The 22,809-nt window shown below is 43.7% G+C and overlaps 1 protein-coding gene across 2 annotated transcripts in view; it reads left to right on the top strand.

The window, feature by feature from the left end:
• Positions 1-22,809, top strand: part of LOC144753369 (cGMP-dependent protein kinase 2-like) — a 1,794,633-nt gene that overhangs the window by 537,988 nt on the left and 1,233,836 nt on the right. For both annotated transcript variants that reach the window (XM_078641085.1, XM_078641086.1), the window contains exon 4: positions 22,453-22,558. In XM_078641085.1, coding sequence (XP_078497211.1) covers positions 22,453-22,558 — 106 coding nt within the window. The remainder of the gene's footprint in view (positions 1-22,452; positions 22,559-22,809) is intronic.

The raw sequence follows: 22,809 nt of genomic DNA, 5'->3' as shown, positions 1-22,809 counted from the left end.
TCTCTCATTAATGCCCCCTCCCGAACCTGTGAATCTCACCCTCTGCTGCTTCTCTCACTCACACTGCCGTTTCTCCTCCCTACCCAGATGTTTGACTTATTCTTTAATTTTCCCTACTTGATGGTGATGTTATCCCTGCTGTTTGTCTTACTCATCCCGATGTGTCATTTACTTTCTTATTTCCTATGCTCTTTAAAGGGGATCTTCCACCCGCCGGTTGCTCGTGCTCTCTTGCTCGCCCCATGTTTCTCTTACCTCTTCTGCAGCCAGATGGTTTGTTTATTCTCTCATTTTCTTTACTCAAAAGTGATTGTACCCCTACCCACTGTTGTTTTCCTTATTATCCTTTAATACTTTGGCGCCTCTCGCTGCCCCCTCTACCAGCATCTTTCTAGTGCCTATTTCTGCCTTTTCGTTATTTTCATCTCTGTCTCAGTTGGCATTGCTAATAATAAGGCAACACTAGCACCTGACTGCCTCAAACTAACTACACAACATAAAACAGACCACAGTTCTTCAAATCAGCCACAGTACCTTAAACTGATCAAAGTACTTGAAACTAACTGCAGTACGATATCTGAAACTGACCACAACCCTTGAAACAAGCATATGTGGTACTGAATGGTATTATGTTGAGTGTAGTTATATTGTATTGAGTAGAGTGTAAATATGTGTTGTAAATATTTGTTGTGTAATTATGTGGTATTGAGTGTTATGATGTGGAGAGTATTTATGTTGCATTGATTAGTGTGTAAATATGTGGTTTGTAATTGTATGGTACTGAGTGGTATTTGGGGTGTATGTTGCATTGTGTAGAGTACATAACTACACTCAACATAATACAACTCAGTACCACATAATTACACATCACATAATTACACTGTATTCAATACAACATAAATACACTCCACATATCACTCAGTACTACATAATTGCACGTCACATAATTACTCTCTACTTAATGCAAGATAAATACGCTCCACACAATACCACTCTGTGCCACATAATAACACAACACATAATTACACTGTTCTCAATGCAACATAAATACACACTTTTCACTCAAGTTCATGCTATATGCAAAAAAACAAAAAAACAATTGCAATGCAATAGGTTTCACATTACTGAATCTTTGAGCTGCTAGTTTTGCATTATTATTAGCAATGCCAACAGCTCAAACTTTTATAATGCGAGACCTATTGCATTGCAAATGCTTGTTATATAGTGCTTTAAAGCAGTATTCCTCACTTTTTAGCCACTCAAGGCAGCTCCAAAACATGTTATCGATGATGTAAGAGAGTCCAACATAGTTTTATTATAGGGCTTTAAAATCAGCACTTTAATCACACTCAAAGCAGCACCAGACCATATTACCAATAACATAAATGAGCGCACATGTATTCAATTCCAGCGTAGATTTATACAGCACTTTACCTTTATTAGACAGACAGCACCAGGACATATTGCCATGGTGTACGGAGACTGAAATCTTTACCAGAGCATGGCAGTTTTTATATAGCGCTCGGGAAAAGTAAGGGACCGAGGCACAGGGAAGTGAAGTGCTTCGCCAAACTAGGCTCTACGGTTAAATAGAGAACCACTAGCCTGCATGTTCTTTTGAAAAGAGTCAACAAAGACTCAAACGGGTTGGGGCGGGTTTGAGGGGGTCAAGAAGGAGAGGGTGGTTCCAAACGGGCACCGTATGAAAGAGATGTTTGTCCGATAATATGGTCACTTTTTAATCAAATTCTTTTGTGATGCTCTAACAGGGACGTTGTGCTATGTTTGGACACATCAGTGCGCTTAGGGAAAAGTAAACATAACAGTATGACAGTTAATAACAGGACAAGAGCCATAATTTAGGTATAGGAACGACAGTGTTTATGTGCGGGGACACAGGGGTCAGGAATGGGAGGAATTTTAAAAGGCGGATGTCACAGTGCTAAACACAGGCTGGGTAGTAATCACAAGAGCATTCAGCACCAATCAACTGACTTCTAGGCGCTCCACTAATGGGTGTTCGGATTAGCCAACTCAAATGTCTACCTTGCCCCACCAAGCTATATCTCTTGTCTCTATATCTTCAGCATGTTTGATAGGAAACTAGAATTAAGAAGAAAATATCTTTTTCACATCAAAAGTGACAACAATGCTGCAAGTCACCAAATTTCCCATTTCACAAGTGCGATCAAATGTGCACATTTCACGCATATAATACAACACAACTATCACCTTAAATTACTTTTAAAGAGTAATGATTTGCAAAAACCTGTGTGCATTCTATTTTGTGTGTGTCCCCGCCAGGCATGGAACCCAAAGCAATCAGGAATAGCTTTGGAAAGATGCCCAAACATGCTCAAGCTCTACCAAAAGAAGTTCAATGCTAGGTAAAGACAAGGACAATAAATGCAAGTGGCGGCAGAAAGTAACAATAAAAAAAAGCTGACAAAATGCTTCTTCATGAGCACATGCTGCATTTAAATAGCATTTAGATGTTTCCGTGCCAGTGACCTTGCCTCTTCAGAACTCTCTGGCATTTGTGACCGGTGGCACCGCTGCTTCTGAGTAGTGGGGGGGGTCAGGGAGTGTCATGTGAGTCTGGGGATGCAGCAGTATCGGAGGGCACAGAGCCAGTCCAATACAATGAAAGTAAAAGCGCGGTATGCCGCGCTGTTTAAAAACATTAAATCGATATTTGTAAAGTCCAAATCAAAAGCGCGGCCACCACTTTACATATTTAGCGTGGTGTGCACGCTATTGGGAAAAAATGAACAGAAGAAAAGCATGCCCGCCATTTCACACCTCAGGCGGCTGGCTGCTGAATTAAACAAGTGCGGCCGCAAAAGTGAAAGCGGCGCGTGGCAAATGAATTCAATAAACAAGCGAGGTCACCAAAGTGAAAGAGGACCGTGCTGCAAATAACAAAATAAAAGAGTGCTTACTGACTTATGGAGCCCATGCAACGCCACAAGTAAAAGATCCAGTCCTGATGGGCGGTCCCAAAAGGAGACAGGGCGGTAACAAGGAGGGACTAAGAAGCCTCATATTGAATCGGAAGCCAGCGCATTTACCGTGGACGATGACACCAGCCAATGAAAATATAGACGGGGCTTCCACTCCACTTCTAAAACATACCTTCCTACAACATTTCTCGCAAAGCGAGCAGCGCATGCGTGCTGGAACGCTAGGCGAGACCTAAATAGGGGCTGTAGCAGTTTTCTATCATCCAAGGCATATTTTCCATCTGTTCCTGAAAAAGGAAGAAGGGGTGCAGATATGTGGTCGGAAAGCTCGAGGGCACTTCACTAGTAAAAGCATGCTTCCTCTTCAGCGATACTTGGAGGGGAAGCACACTGGTAAGAACGCACATCCATGAGGTTACCTTATGCAAAAAGGCCGCGCCTGATGCTGCCACCAATAAAATTCCTTAGCACAATTTGGATTTCTTACAGTCTATAATTCAAAGGGCAGTGAAAGCTGCTTTTGCGACCTGAGAGGAATAGCCCTGCCCTAAGTATGCCCAAAGTTCAGATCACTGTAACCAGGATTCTGATCATTCTGAGGAGGAGGAGCACAAAGTAAGATATATTCAGAGCTCTCAATTTAAGGTGGTTCTAGCCCACATAAGAAATAGCATTTCCATTTCACAAATGGGATACCAGGTGGAGGAAGGTGACTTCTTTGGTCAGTATAGAAGAAGGGACAGAGAGTCACTTCTAATTTCTAAGGACAGTAAAGGACTCTTACCAAGACAATGGTTGAATGTGGAGAAAATGGGATTTCCTTGTTTCTCTCTAAGCAATACTATCACAGGGAAGTTCCCTACTTCAATGAAAGTACAATCCCTCATTGCTGGTTTGGCATCTAGCATGACTATCATTTCTAAAAATGCTTCACCGGTCAACCAGATTGACAAAATAGGTAGAGGGAACCTAAACAGCACCAAACTTTGCAATAATGTCGGGGGTCTATGCCATATATACAGTCCAGCACTCCTGCACAGCTTTCAAGCTTTAGTAGAGGAATTACATTGATAGGAGGATGAAATGGCCAGGAAGGAACTATGTAGCAGCAAGTCAGATTTCTATTGGACATAACATTTCATTCTTTGTCTATGGTGGTTGCATCTTCAGGTTCTGCAATTTCTGCTAGGTACCAAATTTAGATGAGAGCCTGGAAAGCAGGCGATTCTCAGAAGCACCTCTTAAGCCAACTTCCCATCAATGAAAAGAAGCTCTTTGGCCCACAACTAGAGGATCTGGTTAGGAAGTCCATTAAAAACCATAAGCTTCGGACTCCAGTTAAGCTACCCTCTCATAGTTGAGGCTTTGGATTTTGAAGGGCTGTTGGGGTCAATCTTCATGGATGAGAGGGTCACACCATCCCTTTAAATGCAGGGGATATGGCAGGGTGTCCCCCTTCATTGACAAATACCAGCAGCAACCTGATATCTCTCCATCCCCCCAACCAACCCCAAAGCATGACTATCCATGACTATCCTTCCAAAGTGGGTGGAAAAACAAAGACTATCTTGCCAGCCTGGAGAGCAGACACCTCAGGCACCTTGATACTTCAACTGGTGAGGGATGGCTACAGGAAAGAGTTTTTATCTCAGCTAAAAGACATCTTTTTTAGACCCCAATGCTTTCCAGAGAAGCTCCAGGCTTTGGGCCATTATTCCGCTAGCAGAAAGCGAGATGGGGCAAGGATGCTATACAATTATGTTTTTGGTTCAGAGGAGCTGGAGAGAGTTTTGACCTAACCTAAATGTAAAATCTGTGAACCATTCCATTCCCTGTCAGAAATTTAGGATGGCGAGACTTCAAAACATCTTTCCTGGCATGTACTTAGCATCCCTAGATCTGCTGGATGTGCACTTACATATTCCTATGCACCCTTCTTTGCAAAAAATCTTAGATTCTATACCTTGGGCCACCACATTCAATGCTGTGTTTCTCCTTTGGCCTCTCTTCAGCACCTAGAGTCTTTACTGAAACCTTGACACCCTTGATGGGCAACCTGCATTCCTTGGGATTGGTGGTTTCCCTTACTTGGATGATTAGTTGATTTCTGCCTGTTCTCTTTCAAAGGGTCTGCAAGCCATCAAACTGGTGTGCAAGTGGAAAGGGTTCCTATTAAATTTCAAGAAGTCTTATCTCCAGCCTTCCCAAAAGCTTCATTTCACCTGCACCGTGTTCAACTTTGACCTTGCAACACAGGGTGGCAATTTGTTAAATTACACAAGAACAGGGAGGCCAATGGTACAAAATACAACACAATGTTAGGGCTCTATGAATGTTTGAATCAGCCCATAGCACCTTCAGACTGGAAATCACCACACCCAGCAGGAAACTATCCAGCAAAAAACAAATATCTCACGAATGGTATCACTGCCTTGGATGAACCCCCCTGAGCTGAGCACCTTAAGGGACATCACAGTAGTCAGTGTTTGGCATGGCAATTTATAGTAGAGGGTTGGCAATCCTGCTGAATAAATCCAGCTACTTCCCTGAAATGTCCAAAGTGCTGGAAGCTAACCTACCCAACTACCAGACACCCATGTGTAGACACTGCTGAGTGGGAACTGAGAACACTAGAAGACAGAGAGAGAATGGAACCATGGGATATTCCCTCTGAGCACTCGGTGCAAAACAGGACATTATCATAAGACCAGAATCCAAGTCTAGTGAGACCATATCATAGCACCTAAAACCAATACCACATATTTATGGAGAATCTATGCTAGCACCAGTGGCACAACTATAATCAGATTTATAGAGCATAAGAAACTAATCCTAAAAGGATGTATGACGTTACAACTCATACTTTTACAACGCATACCATTACAACGAAATTTTTACAACGCAAAAACAATTACAACGCATGTATTTACAACGCATGTTTTTACAACGCAGGTACCTTTACAACGCATACCATTACAACGTAAGTATTGGTAAGTATATTTAATTTTTTTTATTTAATTTAATTGAAATTAATATTATATAATTTAATTTAATTTAATTTTATGTAATTTAATTTAATTTTATTTATTTGATTTAATTTAAATTTAATTTTATTTTATTTTTACCCTGTACCCCTGTACCCCCAAAACCCAAAACTGACCCTGAACCCTAAAATTACACCTGTACCCCAAAAACCCAAAATTAACCCTGAAGCCTAAAAATACCCCTGTACCCCAAAAACCCAAAACTGACCCTGAACCCTAAAAATACCCTTTTACCCCAAAACCCAAAACTGACCCTGAACCCTAAAAATACCCCTTTACCCAAAAACCCAAAACTGACCCTGAACCCTAAAAATACCCCTGTACCCCAAAACCCAAAACTGACCCTGAACCCTAAAAATACCCCTTTACCCAAAAACCCAAAACTGACCCTGAACCCTAAAAATACCCCTGTACCCCAAAAACCCAAAACTGACCCTGAACCCTAAAAATACCCCTTTACCCAAAAACCCAAAACTGACCCTGAACCCTAAAAATACCCCTGTACCCCAAAACCCAAAACTGACCCTGAACCCTAAAAATACCCCTTTACCCAAAAACCCAAAACTGACCCTGAACCCTAAAAATACCCCTGTACCCCAAAAACCCAAAACTGACCCTGAACACTAAAAATACCCTTTTACCCAAAAACTGAAAACTGACCCTGAACCCTAAAAATACCCCTTTACCCAAAAACTGAAAACTGACCCTGAACCCTAAAAATACCCCTTTACTCAAAAACTGAAAACTGACCCTGAACCCTAAAAATACCCCTTTACCCAAAAACTGAAAACTGACCCTGAACCCTAAAAATACCCTTTTACCCAAAAACTAAAAACTGACCCTGAACCCTAAAAATACCCTTTTAAAAAACCCAAACATATAACATTTAAAATATAATATATACTTACCAATACTTACGTTGTAATGGTATGCGTTGTAAAGGTACCTGCGTTGTAAAAACATGCGTTGTAAATACATGCGTTGTAATAGTTTTTGCGTTGTAAAAATTTCGTTGTAATGGTAGTGCGTTGTAATAGTTGCGTTGTAAAGGTTGTTTCCCATCCTAAAAGCATGGATCCCCTGCACAAAAAAGTGGAGTAAGGCATCCTCTCAAAAGGCAAATATATCTTCACAAGGAATATTTCTTAATATTGTCGAACAAAACATTATGTCTAAAATATAGCAAGGGCAAAGTTTACAAGAGTCATAGTACTGCCTGCAGTTGTATCTGAGCTACGTATTAAGCAAAGGTTATTGTTAGGATTAGAGTTAGGGATAGATATATGCGTATGGTTTAGTTTAGGGTTATGGTTAGGCTTACAGTTACGGTGATTAGGGTTGGGTATAGGGCTAGGGTAATGCAGGACAAATCAGAGATAGGATGCCGTACTGATTAGTTATCTTCTATGAACAATGGGCAGTATTTAGAGTTTGGTGGATGTGATAAACTGTCAAAATTGTGGAAATGCCCAGCCGAATGTATTACAAGTGCATTGAAGTCAATGGCACTTTAAATATGACAGATAGTACATCGGCCATGTTTTGACAGACTAATTCTAAGTAATACTTAATGTGTCTAGATGTACATTAGGAGAAAATGTTCTGCTCATTTTACCACCATGAACAGGATGGAATACATGCTCTGTCCCCCTTCTTGTGGTACAGCCCATATGACATTCTGGATGAGGAACAACTGTATCCCCTTCTGGAGCAGTGACCCTGCTAGCATAAAAGAGGAGTCATAGAAATAAGTCTTGAATTGGCACTTGATGGACCTCGGTGCAGTAACCATGACCCAGGACCTGACAAGCTTATTAGTCTGATATGGACAGTAACCACTGATCCAAAAAGGTCACCAGACAGATGCCCACCAGAACCAGCAGCAGGTCAGATGGAAGCTCTGCACAATCATGTCCTTGGTGAGATTCGGGCTGTGATGAAATGTGATACCTGGGATCAGATTCAATGAACATAAAAAGCCCCACGGCACCAGTAGTGTCATGAAAGTCAGAATGGCTGCGTTTGACCCCAGATACAATTCTTGTACCAAAAAGGCATCGTTCTAGGAAGAGCCTTGCAAGTGGAAAGAGTATCCTGATATTCCCTTTGGTTTTTAATAAGGTCCCCATGTTGTGAACCAAAGAGGATAAATCCCAGGGTAAGTAAATTATTTTCCTAGGATTTAAGTTCTATGAGGTTCCAATGTACATTCTTCAACTTCAGTTACTCCTTCACATATACAGCCTCCTAAAGATGGCATATAAAAAATCTCAATTAATATCTAAAATAAAGTAAATCTGCCCCTCCGTCATTGCAATTGCAAGTTCAATTTGTATTGGGAAACTTGTATCTTAACTAAAGCCAGACAAGAATATAGAATAGCGGGGCTCAAATCGACCATTAACGCTTTTTAAAATCTGATTGTAAGCTTCTAATAAAAATATTACCTGTAAGGTTAGCCAGAATGATTACTACCCTTGTTTCCTGATCAGACTATTTTAATCGCCAGAAGACTACTGTTGTTCAATTCGTTTAACTTGTCTCAGGCTTTGTGGCTGTTATTCAACAGGTCTTGCTGACAATCTTCCCTACTCCCCAGAATGTACTTCTGGCCATAAAAAAAGAATACATACAAGTAAAAGGAAATACCATACCGAAAGTCGAATGGGATTGAGAGAGAGACAAACACAGCAAGCCTAGGTCTTTGTAAAACAGCTCTATCGGGTGCTGTAGCTCTGGTTTTAGCAAAGAATGGAAAGGCTTACTAAATGGAGAAAGCACACACAGAGCCATAGTACTGTTGAATGACATGAAACATTTCCAATGGAACGATAAAGAACAAGCATTCTTACAAGCTTTGAGATGGCAGGCCATGGAGAGCCTAAGCAAAGCGGTAAGGATTCCTGTAAGTCCACAATAAAGCATCAAGTCAAGACCCTTGAGAAGGGTAGAGAGAAAGTCATAGCAGCACAATAAAGTTTAAAAAATACAAAGAACACAATCCATATAACAGTTAAACGGTCTGGTAATTAAGGGAATCGCAGATGAAAAAAATAACAAAGGTGAGGAACAGGAAACAAACTCTGGCAAGTGGAGCTCCAATGGAACCCAGAAAGGTGCTGGGCAGCTTCTTTTATCATTCATTCTATTTCAATAACACAGATGACTATAGTGACCCATAAGTCCCATCCTTGACTTAGATTAGGATTGTGACCCAGCCTCCAAAGGCCATCCTCCATAATCTATATTTTGTCAACACTATTGACTACAGTTATACAACAAATATGCCAATCACTAACTTATTCTTGGATGCAGAAAGGACTTTTTATGTGGTGAACTGGGTGTTTTGGAAAGCTGTGCTAACTAATATGCATTTCGCACCCCAGTTCATCAGGTTGATAAAGACCTTGTATGAAGGTGGTTCCAATGGGAGTTATGGTAATGGAGAACAGGTGGGCTCATTGTATGTTAAACATGGCGCCCATCAAGGTTGCCTTCTATCCTCATTACTATTTTCCTTGTTTTAGAAGCTGTAGCTGCACAAAGCACAAATAAAGAAGAGGGGGATAGCAAAGGGCATTTCGAGCTACTTGCAGTGTCTAAGATTCAACCCTATGGAAATTATATAGCTTAATTTCTAGCACCTTATTCACATAATATTAATGCCGCCATCTTCAACTTAATAGATGAGATATCTAACAGGCACATGCATCAACCATTTTTGCAAGCGCAAACGGTGCGAATCGCAAAAATTGGCCCTTTGCGCCCGCAAAAAGGGCTTCTGCGATTCATCAACCTGTCAGCCTCCTTTAAGAAATCGCAAATTATTGAGATTTCTTAAATTGCGATTGCATTTAAGGAATTGCAAATTGCGATTCCTTTAATGCAATGCATGATGGAATCACAAATTGCGATTTTGCTAATAGGTGGCGCAAATTACCATCAATTTGTACTTGATGGTAATTTGCAAAAACTTTGAAAAATGCACTAAAGTGCATTTTTCGAAGTTGTAGGTTATATGCCCTTGGGACATGTGTGTGCCTAACATGCATGCCCAGATCAATTTCAGGGGTGCAACAGGGTGTCCTTTTGACACCCTTGCAATTGCTTGTGCAATTTGCGAGTACCTATAGGTACTCAGAAATTGTGCATGCGATCTCCCATTCATTCCTATGGTCCTGTAGGCCCATAGGAATGAATCGGAAGGCATTCCTTAAATGCGACTCGCAATTTGTGAGTCGCAATTAAGGAATGTTTGGGAATCGCTAATTTTATAGCGATTCCACCACGCATAGGCTTTTGCAATTCCTTAATTGCGATTCCTTAAGGAATCGCAAAAGCCTACATTGATGCACGTGCCTGTAAACCTTTTGCATATAAAGTATCAACACCAGTAAGACTTAAAACATGATTCACACACCAGGAGCTGCCCTTTCCTTTGACCTAAAGAACGACCTTCCTGACGCCGCTGCCAGGGAATTCCACCACTGGGTCGCCAGCTGCGCCGACAAGCTGGCACCTCTCCGACAGACCGCCAAACAACGCCCGCCTAAGGCTGCCTGGTTCACCATCGAACTCCAAGAAGCCATATGCACCTGCAGACGTCTTGAAAAAGCCTGGTGGAACCTGAAGACCACGGAAGCACATAACAACCACAAGATCGCCATAAAGGACTACCACCAGCGTATAAGGGAAACCAAAAGGTCCTTCATCAGCGAAAAAGTCAAGACCAACGCATCCAACTTGAAGGAACTGTTCAACGTCATCCAGCAGTTTGTGAAACCCTCCTGGGAAGCCACCGACATCGCACCCTCCATGGAACTCTGCAACAAACTCAGCTCATATTTCCACCTAAAGATCATGGCCCTCTATGACAATTTCAGCGAGCCAACAGAAGACAGCGCCACACTACCCACCACCGCCGAGAAGCCAACCATCACCACCTGGAACACCGCTTTCTGTGGAGCTCATCTCCTCAACCATGAAAAAAACTCACTCAGGAGCCCCAACGGACCCTTGCCCTCGCACATCTTCCACAGAGCCGCCACTGCCATCGCTCCTGATCTAGCCCATGCCATAAACTCCTCCCTTGCATCCGGCACCTGCCCCGATGACTGGAAATGCGCTGAGGTGAAACCCTCCTCAAAAAACCAATGTCCGACCCTACGGACCTGAAGAATTACCGGCCTATCTCTCTCCTCCCTTTTGCAGCCAAAGTCACCGAAAGGCTCGTGAACTCCCAGCTGACCACTTTCATCGAAGAAAACTGCATCCTGGACACCTCCCAATCCGACTTCCGCATCAACCACAGCACCGAGGTCGCCCTCCTCGCAGCCACCGATGACATTTGCATGCTGCTCGACCAGGGCCACACCGCAGCCCTCATCGTCTTAAACCTCTCCGCAGCATTCAACACTGTCTCACACCGCACACTAGCCACCAGGCTCCAAATGCGGGAATACAGGGGTCCGCCCTCAACTGGATCCGATCCTTCCTCTCTGGCAGAACCCAGAGGGTCAGGCTTCCACTGACATCATCTGCGGAGTGCCCCAAGGATCTTCACTAAGCCTGACTCTCTTCGACATCTACATGGCCCCCATCGCCGCCATCGTCAGACAGCACGGGCTCAGCATCATATCCTACACTGACGACACCCAGCTCATCCTCTCCCTCACCAAGAGCCCAGAAAACACCAGACTCAGCTTCCAGGAAGAATGAGAAACGTGGTGGCCTGGATGAAGGACAGCTGCCTGAAGCTCAACTCTGAGAAGACCGAGGTCCTCATCCTCGAACTCTGCCCCTCCGCCTGGGACAACACCTGGTGGCCCACCGCCCTCTGGATCCCACCCACCCCGACAGACCATGCTCGGAACCTCGGCATAATCCTCGACTCCTCCCTCTCCATGAACCGCCAAATCAACCCTGTCTCCTCCGCCTGTTTCAACTGCCTCCGGATCCTCCAAAAGACCTTCAATTGGATCCCCCCGACTGTAGAAAGACCGTCAACCACACACTCATCACCAGCAGACTTGACTACGGCAACGCCCTCTATGCCGGAATCAACAAAACCCTTCTGCGCAAGCTCCAAACCATCCAAAACGCGGCCACCTGGCTCATCGTAGGGACACCACCCCGCGAACATATGACCCAACACCTGCGAGAACTCCACTGCCTCCCCATCGAAAAGAGGATCACCTACAATCTCCTCTCCCACACCTACAAATCCCTCAACAACATCGGACCCAAATACCTCAATGACCGAGTATGTTTCCACGCACCCAAGAGGAACCTCCGCTTCGCTGACCTAGCCCTGGCAAGGTCCCCTGCATCCACAGAAGCAGAGCGGGCGGAGGGCCTGTTCCTACACTGCAGCCATAACATGGAACGCACTCCCTGTAAACATCAGATGATCACCATCCCTGCACACGTTCAGGAGGGACCTAAAGACCTGGCTCTTCGACTGACCTGAGCAGCCTATCTCCCCCCCCCCACAGCACCTTCAGACACTCGCAGGTGAGTAGCGCGCTTTGTACACCACTGATTGATTGATTGACCTAAGAGGGAATCGTGGTAACACTCAAGTTTGATACCTAGAGATTAGGGTTCAATTGAAGATGATTGATTTATATAAAACTAATTATGCTACATTGTTATCTAAATGAAAACAAGAATTCAATCACTATTATCAGAACACAAGTAGTGAAATGGAATTTTTACCCTGTTTCATGATCATAAAAGGCATTAAAGGTCTTCGAGCAATGGCTGAAAACTACAAGTAGCATAGACCCCAGCCTGTTGTGCAAAACCACCAAGGCTGAAAAAAATGCTTCAATGAAAGATCAATCTTCTGGTCAGTAGTGTTAGCTGGAACCACGTCTTCTGAAGCAAGATCAGACTGGGATGAGCAGTAGCGGCTCCTGGAGGGAATGCTGCGTGGCGGTGGGGCAAGGGAGGGGCAGTGTGGAGGTAGTAAACTCCTGCTCACGGCTTACCAGAGTAATGTAAATAAATAAATACATTTAAATGAATTTCATTGCCCGCGCCATGAAAAGCCAAATGGTGATGCAGCCCGCACAATGAAATTTGTTGTATTTAATAATTTATTTACTTTACTCTGGTCGACCGTGAGCTGGAGTTTACTGCCCCCCACTCTGGCTCTCCCCCGCCCCACCTCCCAAACGCCTGCAGCACTCCCTCCAGGAGTCGCTACTGTGGATGAGCCACTAGCCAACTAAAGCCAGATGTGGAAACTCATCCTGCAGGTACAAATCATGAAATTTTCAAATCACCTGATTTGCAAACACAAATAGTTTTTTTTATATATGTACTCAACCGATGTTTGGAGGAGGAAAGCATTTCCAGCTTTGCAAAATGCGGCTACCAACCTATTTCAGATTTCATTTAGGAAGGTATGTGAAATGAAAATCCCCTACTTACTGTGATTTGGAATGGCATGTATCAAAGGAGGTGGAAATGGATTCTCCAAGTGGAAGCTATCTGTATTTGACAGATTCCAGTTTGAAAATTGTGTCAGGCAACCTCATTCGAGGACGCGGTGGTCCATGTGACCCCTGCCTTCTTCCCCAGTGTGTTCCCAAACTGGTGTTTTTGCATTGGTTCCTTTATAGACATTAAACTTTCCTGTTTGGTCATTAAAACACCGGGATAATAGTCTTCTGTTCCTTTTTTTGTAGGCCTGCATTTTAAATCAATCTGGTCCCAAAAAGCAAAGTGCCTAAGTGATATTCATTAGGCAGATCTTATTCTGACCCTCTAAGACTGGATATTTTGCAAACTGTTAGATTTGGCACACTTAGTGCACTGTACTAGGGTCTGACCAGCAAACCAAATCAGCCAATTATGGAATCACAAATCCATACATCAATTTACAATAGGGATCACTTGCACTGTGGCACTGGACAGCAGTGGCCCAGTGCCCAAAGCATCCAACACCAGCAAAAACATATGAGGCAACAGCAATAAAGGAAGTGAGACCCACGCCAAGGTGCCAGGTCTAACACGTGTCCCCTCCAGCTGAAATGTGGGGAGAACTACCCTACCTCCAGGGAGTTCTCATCACTAAGGCGGAAAAATCTGGACAGACCATCAGCATTGGCGTGTGCTGTATCAGGGCGGTGTTCCACCCTGAAATCCAACCCCTGTAGGGAAATGGACCACCTCAACAGCTTTGTATTCTCACCCCTCATCTGCATCAGCCATCCGAGGGGCCTGTGGTCTGTCTGAACCTGGAAGTGAGTCCCAAACAGGTGTGGTATCAGCTTCTTCAGTGCCCAGACCACAGCAAATGCCTCACGTTCAATAGCAATCCACCTCTCTTCCCGTGGCAGTAACCTCCTACTGATGAAGCCTACAGGTTGATCTAGCCCCTCCTCATTCATCTGTGACAAAACAGGTGGAAATATGATACTAAAGAGAAACAACAAAGAAAAAGAGAACATGTAGCAAAATACAAAAATGTAAACAGCATTGCAATAAGTAAAGCACGAAAATGAAATTGTAGAATGCGTAAACCAGATAAGACACACATCTCCTTCCTTAACAGAGCAAATATGAAACAAGAAGTGTCACAAGGAAGGAAACTGTCCAAAAATTCAAAAGTAAAAGGAGAAAGGCACATACATAAATAAGAAAGAAGTATACCATGAAAACAAACAAAGAAAGAGTGCTCCGAATTACCACCACAACCACACCGGCTGGCCAGGCTGGCGAAGAAAATGGGAAACACAGAACACAGCAAAAGGAAGAAGAAAGGACAAAGACTTGCAACCTACCAAAAGTAAGCAACAGGTGGCTATCACCCAAACAGAAAACAAGCAAGGGGTGAGTTGCACCCAACCAGGATGAGACTACACCCAACCAGAAAGTAATCAAAGGATGGCCTACACCCAACCAGAAAGTAAGCAAAAGGGTGGCTTATACTCAACCAGAAAGTAAGCAAAGGGTGGCTTACACCCAACCAGAAAGTAAGTACAGGGTGACTGGCACCCCCAACAGAAAGCAATCATGAGTAAGCAAATGGGTGGCTGACACCCAAATAGAAAGCAAGCAACAGGTGACTGACACCCAACCAAGAAAGCAAGCAACGGTTGCAATGCACCCAACTATAAAGTAAGGGAGATCTACACCCCACAGAAGTAAGGGAAATCTCCAAACAGAACATGCAAAGAAGAGAGTAATCTAGATGGAACGCACCCCACAGAAGATAACTGGTGCAGACACCTAAAATGAGACCACACAGGAAAAAAACCTAATAGAAATGCACATACAACCAGTAGTACACAAGAGCAAAAAATTGAACCCTTGGCCACCTGTGTGTGCGTCACCCACCTTGTAAGTGTTTTGCTAGTGTTGTGGACTGTGCCCTGGGTACCAGTTGGTATGAGCGATCCAGGTCAATGTCAGGGACACAATTGTTCTCGTCCCCCCTCCCAAATACATGGATCAAGTGTATTACTCAACAGTGCTGGCATTAACATGTTGCAGAAGGCTTCCTAGTTTGAATTTGATGTATGCAATGTTACTAGAGAGATTGGAAGTCCATTTAGCAACCCCTTCACCACCACATTCCTACCCTCCGGGTCTGCCCTTGTGTGCTGTACCAAGAGGGACACCCCAGGGGCAACCCAAATCAGAACACCCCTAACTTATCTTGAATATGTGGTCCAAACAATCGTGCCTCTCCATCTCCTGCATAACCTTTGGATATCAGGCGAAGAAAGAAGCGTTTCAGATAGACAGGTTATGTGCATCCCACATTCTGCTAGATTTTGTACTGTTTAACATAGCTAGCCATGTCCCTGACGTTCCAGGTCAGAGAAGGTAGTGAAGTGCAGTGCATTGGTTACTATCCGCCATAATAGGTGTAACAGTGTCTAACCCCCCATATACTCGATTGCCAACCCACAGAGAAGTGTCCCCCCTTAGGGTACACCTCCAACCCCCAATACATGCCACTGCATACAAAAACAGAGACAAGGAAACAAAAAGAGCAAAAAATGCAATAACATTACCCCAATTTCCCATCCCAGTCCAACACACCAAAAGGTGCTCAACCACTAGCACTGCAATATACATGTACATGGCTGCTCAGGGAGTGTAAAAGGTAAAAGCAAACAATGAAGAGTAGGCCTAAACATAATAAAAGAGTTCCAGAGGGAAGATAAAAGTGTGGCTAGCCCACAGTATAACATATACCTCCTGCTGGTGGAAACAAGAGGACTCCATCTTATAGCCAATAGTAGTAACAAATATGGATCGTGGAGTGACCTTCTGGTACATCACACACAGAATGGGGCACTCCCTACTCGGCAGGTCATATTACTCCATCCGCAGACATGGGTGTGATGTCGGGGACACCAGTAGCAGAGCGTCCACCGGTTTGAATAGGTTCCTTCTTCCCTTTGTCTGACCCACTGGGGGTAATGTGTTGTGTCACTCTGCCACCGCAACCACTTGAGCCCATTCTTTAGCTGCTATTTCCTTCATGGGGCCCACCCTCCTGTTGCTGCCATGTTGCCCCAACGTTTTTGTACCGACCAACTGCCGTAGTCTCCCCACACCCGGATCAGGCGTGATGCCACTATCCTCAAGCCAAGCCTTCTTCGGGGACGCATAGAAGATGGTGTTGCCATGCAGTGCAGAGCATATTTCACTTCCAGGGCTCTCAGCTTCAGTTTTACTTCTCAAAAGGAAGCCCTCCTTCTTTGCACATTGGAAGTGTAATTGGGGAATATGTTTACTGAGCAGTAGTGTCCTTTACCCCACGTCACTTGCAGGATGTGATCCCTGGCAAGATAATTAAAGCAGTGGGCAACCCCGGCCTGTGGAGTGCCAGGGCGGGGATACATGCCTGGGACTCTGTGTGCCAGTTCCACTGAGAAAAAGGTTGAACTCCTGCCCCCCAAATACAGTCTGACCTATCTATTACTCCAGATAGAGATCCATGCTGGGGCCCTCAGTGCAGTCCAACAATTCTCACAGTGTTGTGGCAATGGCGACCCTAATAATCCTCTATATTTTCCCAAAGATAATGTACCTCCCCTGGAGTACCTTGATATGAGAGTCCACCTTTGTGACTGTGGGCTTGAGGGCCACAGGTGTAGATTGTTCCATGCCGTCCTTCAACTTCTTATGACCTTCATGCAAAAGGCCCATATTGACCCCCAGGACATCAATTATAGGCTCCAAAGATGATTTAATGTCCAAAATAGCCTTTAGGATGTATTCAATTTCTTGGAGTTCTCTGATAGTGTATGCTATAGCTTTGTGTCGAGGTGCAGAAATGCCCTAAAAATACACACCTCTACTCCTCGACACAGCCATCACGACGGTAGCTCTGTCGTGCTTGGGGAGCACTATGGGGAGGCGGGTTTGGGAGCAGGACGTGCTGTAGCTTTGGGATCCACAGATTATACACCACACAGTACAAGAATAGGGCCCCAGGACTTCTCAGCCGTGTTCTCATTGGTGCTGTGCGTCATCAGCACTCCCCCCCCCCCTTTAAGAACGAGGGGGAGAGAATGTAGAGTGTAAATGTTCGCTTGTGATGGAGGGAGGGCTCTTCAACGGGCAAGCAACCTTCCCGCCTCCAACAAAATGTACAGAATCCTCAAGACATTCCTTTCGTCCACTTATGTGCCCCCCCCTCCCCCGGCAACAACTCATGTCCACCCATGGACACTGTTCCCCGACCTCCAGGATATACAGCGGGCAACACCAATTAGAACATTACCAGCCCTACAGCCTCACAGCACTGCCTGGGGGCGTAGCTAACTACCCTAACGGCAGACCGCCGATCAGGCCGCTGGCTGGGTAAATGCACACAACTGTGCCAGAAGTCTGTGTGCCCCGCAGATGGTAGGCCCAAGTCAGCAGCATGACGTGGGGCCTACTCCCTTGGTTCCTACCGTCTCCGCCATGGCCCCCCTGAATAGGAGAGAAGGGAGGGCTGCCACACCATTCCATCATCACGCATTCCTTGCAAGGGAGACTCAACCAGGGCCTGCACTTAAAGGCACTTAAGGCCACAGTTTGGCTGATTTCACCAGGCTGCCCGCAAGATGGAGCAGCTTGCGGGTTGCGGTGGGCCCAGGTCAGCATTGTGGAACGAGGGGGCACTCTCTTGGCCCCTAATTCCGTCACCACGGCCCGCCAAAGAAGGGAAGGCCACCACTCCTTTCGTTCTCCCTACATTCCACATGGAGGAGACTCAGTCAGGTCCCTGCACCAGGAGTCACTCATGGCAGCGGCACAGCCAAAGTCACCATGCTGCCCCGTGAAACGCAGTGGCATTCAAACAGGGTAGGTGGGCTTTGAGAGACCCGCACTGCTGCACAGCTGACGGCGAGTAAGAGCAGTAAGTCTGCAGCAGGGGCTACAGGATGCTGAATAGTGAGTTGGGCTGGTGGAGCTCAATTCAACATGACCATCCTGATTGCCATCTTAGCCATGCCCATTTCAGTGCTCCTTCTTGATCATCACTGCCTCACTCACCTTAAAGGAGTAATGGTGTCCAGGCAAGTGAAAACAAACAGGACAGGGACATGACCCAGCCAAGCAAGCCCCCGCCAAATGGCAGACAATGTCGGAGTCTACACCATCGTAAAACATGGCACTTGGAGCCACTACTAGGTAGGCCATAACTAAAATGCACACACCATGTTCATAAAAATAAATTAAAACAAAATACAGAAATGAAATGTGAAATGGCAACTTTAAAACGTTAGTAGAAATGCAGCAAAAAGTAAGTTATGCCAGAGGAGGAATACAAATTTCTTTTTAATTACCAATCATGTAGCCAGCAAGTCACTTCCCTGTCCCAGGAGTGATGACTCACCTGACATGTCAGGACTGTGAAGAGGAAAGCTGGCCAGATGGTAATATTTTCTACCTATCAGCACCAACACATTGCTTCATACACTAATCACATGCACACTGCATACATATACACATACCTATTCAGAATGTGTATTTCATGTTGGCTGGAAGCTGAGCTCAGATATTAAAAAGAGGGGCAGGCGAGTGGCAGAAATTGGGTTTATATACTGATGCTATGATGATGAATATGATAATTATTATTAATACTACTGCTGCTACTACTACAGTGGTAATATTTGTTATTGTTTGAGTTATTTTTCTCTTGAGGTACTGCTATTATGTATAATTAATATTATGAGTAGTAGTAGTGGCAATATTGATAGTAGCAGTAATTGTATGAAATCTATTATCTATAGCAATACAAATCTAATCACTGTGATTACTATTGCTAGTCTTATTGATGTCATTATTAGTTGCACTACTAGTATGCAGTAGTTGTATGAGTAGAAGTAGGCCTAGTAATATTTACATAATTACTATTTAAAATGTTACTATTATTGTTTTTTTTACTGAGATTGTGCTCTGTTGTTATTGCTGAAGTGTCCTCTCCAGCCAAATTAGCCACAAGGCATCTTTATTCCCCAGCAAACGATCACACACTGCACCCTCATTACCTCATAAACGCTAATAAACACACGAGAACACCTATCAGCAAGTTACGTAATTCCTCTGTTGAGTCAGCCCAGAAGTGCAAGGGTCCTAGTGCACGTAGTCTCATAACACTACATCTCCCCCTTTGATAAATAGAAAATACGAGCAATAGTCACTTCATAGTTCTTCAATAAGTCATTGAGGCTCTCAAAGTAGACAGCCTGATCGAGTGGTGTGTGGTAGTTGAGATGCACTGTGATTGTGCATCCATGGCACAGATTCTGATACTTCTGGGCTGGGATAATCTGAGCTATTAGGTGGGGTTGTCTCATTCATAATTGCAGGAGCTGATGACATTCGAGGTAGGACTTGTCACTCTTTAATCCAATGTAATGGACTTTCTGGGACGATGCACCATGACCCTGTGTCCATTCGCACATCACAACCCTCAACGCATCAACAGCTCCTTGAAGAATGTGACTTGACACTTGCACTGACGTTGTTTTATGCCTCGCGGTTCTTATGAATGACCCTTGATTCTACAATGGTTTGGCGGCATCCTACGCGTATACCTTTCTGTTTGACGGGTTGAAGCATGGCACAGGAGAAAGGCTGTTAACATTTTTAACTGGCATGATGTTAACTGACGCACCACTGTCTATGATAAATGTTATGGGTCAACTGTTGAGATTTATTGTAATCTTGGGGCAGTGTCCAAATTAATTCTGTTGTTTTGTTGGTTGGTTGTTTTTTCTTTGTCTTTTTTTTGTTCTCCACAAGCAGCCAAACCTAAACGTGCATGTTGCTCTTTCGTTGATACTATCATAGCATATCCATCTTCTTCACTTGTGCTTGATAATTACGTTGTAGAGCCTTTGCAAAAGAACTGTATGACGATCAATATTGTCTGGTTTTTACTTGTCGTAACTTATGTTGCTTTTTGACATTGTGGGCATTGCTAGAATACTTCTCAAACCTTCTGGCATCCATTTTCTCTCTGCTGTGATGCAGTTGGGTTCTCTTTTGCCTTGCAAACTGTTATAAAGTGGTTTTCTTTCCCACAACCTTTGCACATCTGCCCTATGGCTGGACATTTACCTTCAAGGGGAAACAAAAAAAAACATCTCAGAAACACAACTTTTTCTTCTTTGGAGATATCGACTTGAGTGCATATACCTTTTACTTGTGCTTACTTTCAATGACCAACGCTGATTCACTTTTTGCTGTTCCATCTTCCATATGATGAGCTTGTCAACCCGCTCTTTAATTGGCTCTTGCAGCCATTAATACTTTTCTCATAACTGAGCGTCTCTCAACATGCGTCTTCTGAATGAATCTGAAAAACAGCCATCCTTTACTCTGAGGCATATGGCTTCTCAGTTATAAATCCATTAAACTTGCAGTGTTTGATAAGCATGTCAAGTCTCTCATCCATGTTTCTCCATCTTGCGGTCACCCTGATTGAAAATGTACCTTTCATAGTCGAAATTCGGCATCGGATTGAACTTAATTCCCAATTTTTCTATGATCTAACGGTACAATATTGCATCAGTCTGTGAGATTTTCTTCGGGACTTCTTTTACTCCTTCAATGGCAAGGTTCTTGAAGTATTTAATGATTTTTAAATGAAGTTATCGAACGTCTTGATCCAGTCCGTCTATCTGGCATCAATAATTTGCTTCGTGGCGGTGGTGAATGGTGGTGGTGGTTTCCAAAACACATCTGAATCGTACGTTGCGCTCTGCAGTTGAGAGCATATGCTGTTCGGGTGACTGATGCTGTTCACCCTTCACTGTGACTTCTGCAATCACTGGCCATGTGCTTGCACTTGGGCCAGCATGCCTGATCAGGGGTTGTAAGGCCCCTTCTCCTTTCTTGACGGTAATTAACAGTTTAGTCTCTCACACTTGGACTTGACTGATTTTAGCTTTTTGCATTGTATTGATGATGGCTCTGTGTTATGGTGCAGCACAATATCTCTTCCTTCAGCCTGACCAGCAGATTCTTGCAGGCTTTTCAAATGTGCTCCTCTGTAGGGCCTTTAACTTTTTCAACACCCGTGTCTGAGCTGGAGCAGAGCTTCGACTCCATATGTGTCAACTTTTAACTGCTTCTCATTTATTTTGGCTTAAGTGGCATGCACAAGCAGTTTGCTGTACCATTGCAAACTCTCAGGGAGATACATCTTGTTTCTTCGGACACGTATCCCCTACTCATTGCCAGATATAGTGCCCTCCCCAGCGTGGGAGCATGGAAATGAATACGTCACACATGGAGTTCTGTAACAGAAGTGTTATTTCTCAGCATACGGTCACGCTCTACACTCTCATTACGTCATAACCGTTAATAACCATGCCTTAATACCTCCCAGCAAGTTATGTAATTCCTCTGTTGAGTCCTGCCAAAACCACGAGGGTCCTAGCGCACATAGTCTCACAACACTACAATTGCTATTTTTTAAATAAATAATAGTAGTATTCATATAGTTACCATTGTTAATATTAATATACTCATTACTGTGAATGTTGTTGATGTTAATATAATCATTGTTATTATTATAATTGTTATTATTATTAATATTATTACTAGTAGTATTAGTAGTAATAGAAGTAGTATATATCTTTGGAGACAGAGTTATGAAAATGCGCCGTTAACCACATTTGATGTCAAGTGACAAACTATTCTCTTTCTGTTTAGCCAATAAAAAGATGATGGCACAGAATTTGTAATTAATACCAAAGAAAAACAGAGCTCCCAAGACGAAATATAAATAGGGATGTTGGTGCTTAAAATTAATTTGGAGCCATAATTCCCTATAAGATTGTCTAGAGTGAACACAAAGTGCAGCATCTGACAGGTATCCTTTCGATCTCTGCCATTCTATATAATGCAGTAGTTTTGTCACAGTCCTATGTCTCCAAGGAGATGGATAATAATAATGTCCTCTTATGTTGCAGCTGTGGTTGACTCGAAGATCTGGGTTCTAGACCGGCAAGTTTTTCAAAACATCATGATGAGCTCAGGACAGGCACAACATCAGGAGTACTTCAGCTTCCTGCACAGGTACAGTGATTAATTCCAAAAAGCAAAGTTTACCAGATAATAGCCAGGAGTGGACATTCTGCCATCATTCCTGCTCAGATAGCCAGAACAGGAGTTACTTTCCCCAAGTTGAATAATCAAGCATAAATGAAATTATGTCTTCTGTGAAGTACCCTTAACCATACATTATAGAAATATTTCAAGAAACCAAGGAGTTCTGTGACAAAATAGCAGCAAATAGAGGCAGTAGTAACAGGTCAAGTGTTTTTTAT

Source organism: Lissotriton helveticus, chromosome 5_1 (genome assembly GCF_964261635.1).
Source record: "Lissotriton helveticus chromosome 5_1, aLisHel1.1, whole genome shotgun sequence".
Classification (NCBI taxonomy): Eukaryota; Metazoa; Chordata; class Amphibia; order Caudata; family Salamandridae; genus Lissotriton; species Lissotriton helveticus.
The sequence above is the reverse complement of the archived record's forward strand: the minus strand, read 5'-3'. Positions and strand labels throughout refer to the sequence as shown.